Source organism: Myotis davidii, unplaced genomic scaffold (assembly GCF_000327345.1).
Source record: "Myotis davidii unplaced genomic scaffold, ASM32734v1 scaffold609, whole genome shotgun sequence".
Taxonomy (NCBI): Eukaryota; Metazoa; Chordata; class Mammalia; order Chiroptera; family Vespertilionidae; genus Myotis; species Myotis davidii.
Window position 1 is genome coordinate 1,086,025 of NW_006300164.1, and position 2,012 is coordinate 1,088,036.

General features: G+C 69.1%; 1 protein-coding gene across 1 annotated transcript in view; it reads right to left on the minus strand.

Moving 5' to 3' along the window:
* Window positions 1-2,012, minus strand: part of PNPLA7 (patatin like phospholipase domain containing 7) — a 57,726-nt gene that overhangs the window by 29,171 nt on the left and 26,543 nt on the right. Inside the window, exons 13-15 of the mRNA XM_015572352.1 lie at window positions 1,653-1,730; window positions 887-1,092; window positions 441-610 (exon numbers count right to left, since the gene is read on the minus strand). Coding sequence (XP_015427838.1) covers window positions 441-610; window positions 887-1,092; window positions 1,653-1,730 — 454 coding nt within the window. The remainder of the gene's footprint in view (window positions 1-440; window positions 611-886; window positions 1,093-1,652; window positions 1,731-2,012) is intronic.

Genomic DNA, 2,012 nt, shown 5'->3' on the forward strand with positions numbered 1-2,012 from the left:
GCCCCTCCCGCCAGGCCCGGCCCTCGAGAGGACATGGGACCTGCGCCCCACGTGTCAGACCACAACTCCCACTGAGGAGCGCAGAGCACAGCCTCCACCTGCCCATCTGCCCTTGCGCCCGGCCGCCGGCAGCCTCGGGGGAGCCCGGAAAGCCCCTCCCAGCGGCCACCCTCCCGGGGAGGTCCCTGGAGCACAGACACCACGAGGCCCATCGGCTGCGGCTGCAGGGCCCTGCCCCACGATGTGCCACAAAGATGGGGGGGCGGGGCACCCAGAGGCTCCGTGGGCACATGGTCCACCTGCCCCCCGGCTGCCCGTGTCACAGGCTGCTGAGGGCAGCAGCAGGCCCACTGCACCGTGGGGGCTCCGGAAGGCAGTGGGGAGGGGGGAGCACAGAGCTCACGGCTGCACTGGCTGGACAGGGAGGCTCAGGACACAGCCGTGGGCGGATGGAGCGACAATCACAAAAGCAGGAGCTGAGCAAGCTGGGGACCTGGGCTCTGCCGAGGCCGCGTGGAAGCCCCTGCACCGCCAGGAGACGCCCAGCACCCGCCGGCACTCGAGCCGGATGCAGGAGCGAGGCTGGGGAGACGGGATTTGGTGCTTAAGTCTGAGGGGACGAGGGGACGAGGACCCTGGGACAGCAGGTGGGCACGGCTGCAGGGAGGGAGCTGCCGCATCAGGGACTCACACAGTGAGCACGCACACACTCAACACGGACACACACACACGGGACGACACGCGGGACCAGGCCACACGCCCCAGCGGCTGCTCCCACGTTGGGGCCTGGAGGGGCTGGGGTGTCGACCAGGGCGCCCAGTGGGTTCGCCTCGGCTCCAGGGCAGGGCCTGGGGCACACGTGGGCATGGGCCCCGGGGGGACTCACTCGTAGAAGTGCGCCTTGGAGATGGACAGGAAGCTGCAGTCCCTGTTGGCCCTGATGGTGAAGATGAGGGGCTCTCCCGTGAGCACGGCCAGCTGGCCCACCATCTCCCCGGGCCGCGTCACGAACAGGCAGCTGTCCTCCTCGCTGTCGATCTTCCGCTGGTACACGTGCAGCAGCCCCGAGACCACGAAGACCACGTTCACGTCCTGCCAGGCCAGGCCAGGCGGTCAGTGCGGCCCGACAAGGCGCCCGCCCGCTCCCATCACAGGCATCCCGGGTCCGACCTCAACAAGGGAAACCACGCTCATGCCAACCCCACCTTATTTGTCCGCACGAGGCCTCTCTCCAAACCTGCTCACCCTGCCCCCCGGACCTCGTCCCTATGGTCTGGGCAGGAAGGGCCAGAGACCAAAATGGACTTGGCCAGTGTGGGCACAGGCCGTGTGGGCACAGGCCAGTGGGCAGCTGGGGGTCAGGCCGAGGGCGCAGAGGCCCTGGAGAGGGCTTCCCACAGGTGCCCAAACCCGGAGTCTGGGAGGCAAGCCAGCGCCTGCCTCCTGTGAGGATGGGGAAAGCCCTTCTTTCCTCTGAGGGGTACAAAAGCGAAGGGAGGGTGCGAGTAGTGGGAGGGTGGGCACGTGCCCAGCCCGAGAGGACAAGCCTGGGAGAGCCCTCTGGGACAGGGATGAGGGACTCGCCCGTGTCCCGAGGGCTCCCACAGCGTCGGCACCGTGAGCGTCCCCTTGAAGCCAGGCCTCCTGCTCACCTGGTCTCCCTGCTTGGACACCACCGTGCCCCCCGGGACGTGCAGGAACGTCACGCGGCCGTCCAACAGCGAAGGGTCCTAGGAAAAGAAACGGAGTCAGCACAGGAAGCTCAGAGCAGCCAGTGCAAGCGGAGGCCGCCCTGGCACCCTGCCACCCGGCGCCACCGTGTGATGGCGCCCAGCAGACAGTGCGGCCCGCAGAGCGCCAGACGTGCAGCGGACACCTTGGCGACCTGAGGGACAGGGGACTCGAGCCGGCGTCTCGTGCAACGCGTCCAACGCCCGCTGCTGTGGACCCAGTGCGCACCGAGCCCAGAGGGGCCGCGGGGGCAGTGGGAGGCCGGCCTGCAGCCCTGGCCG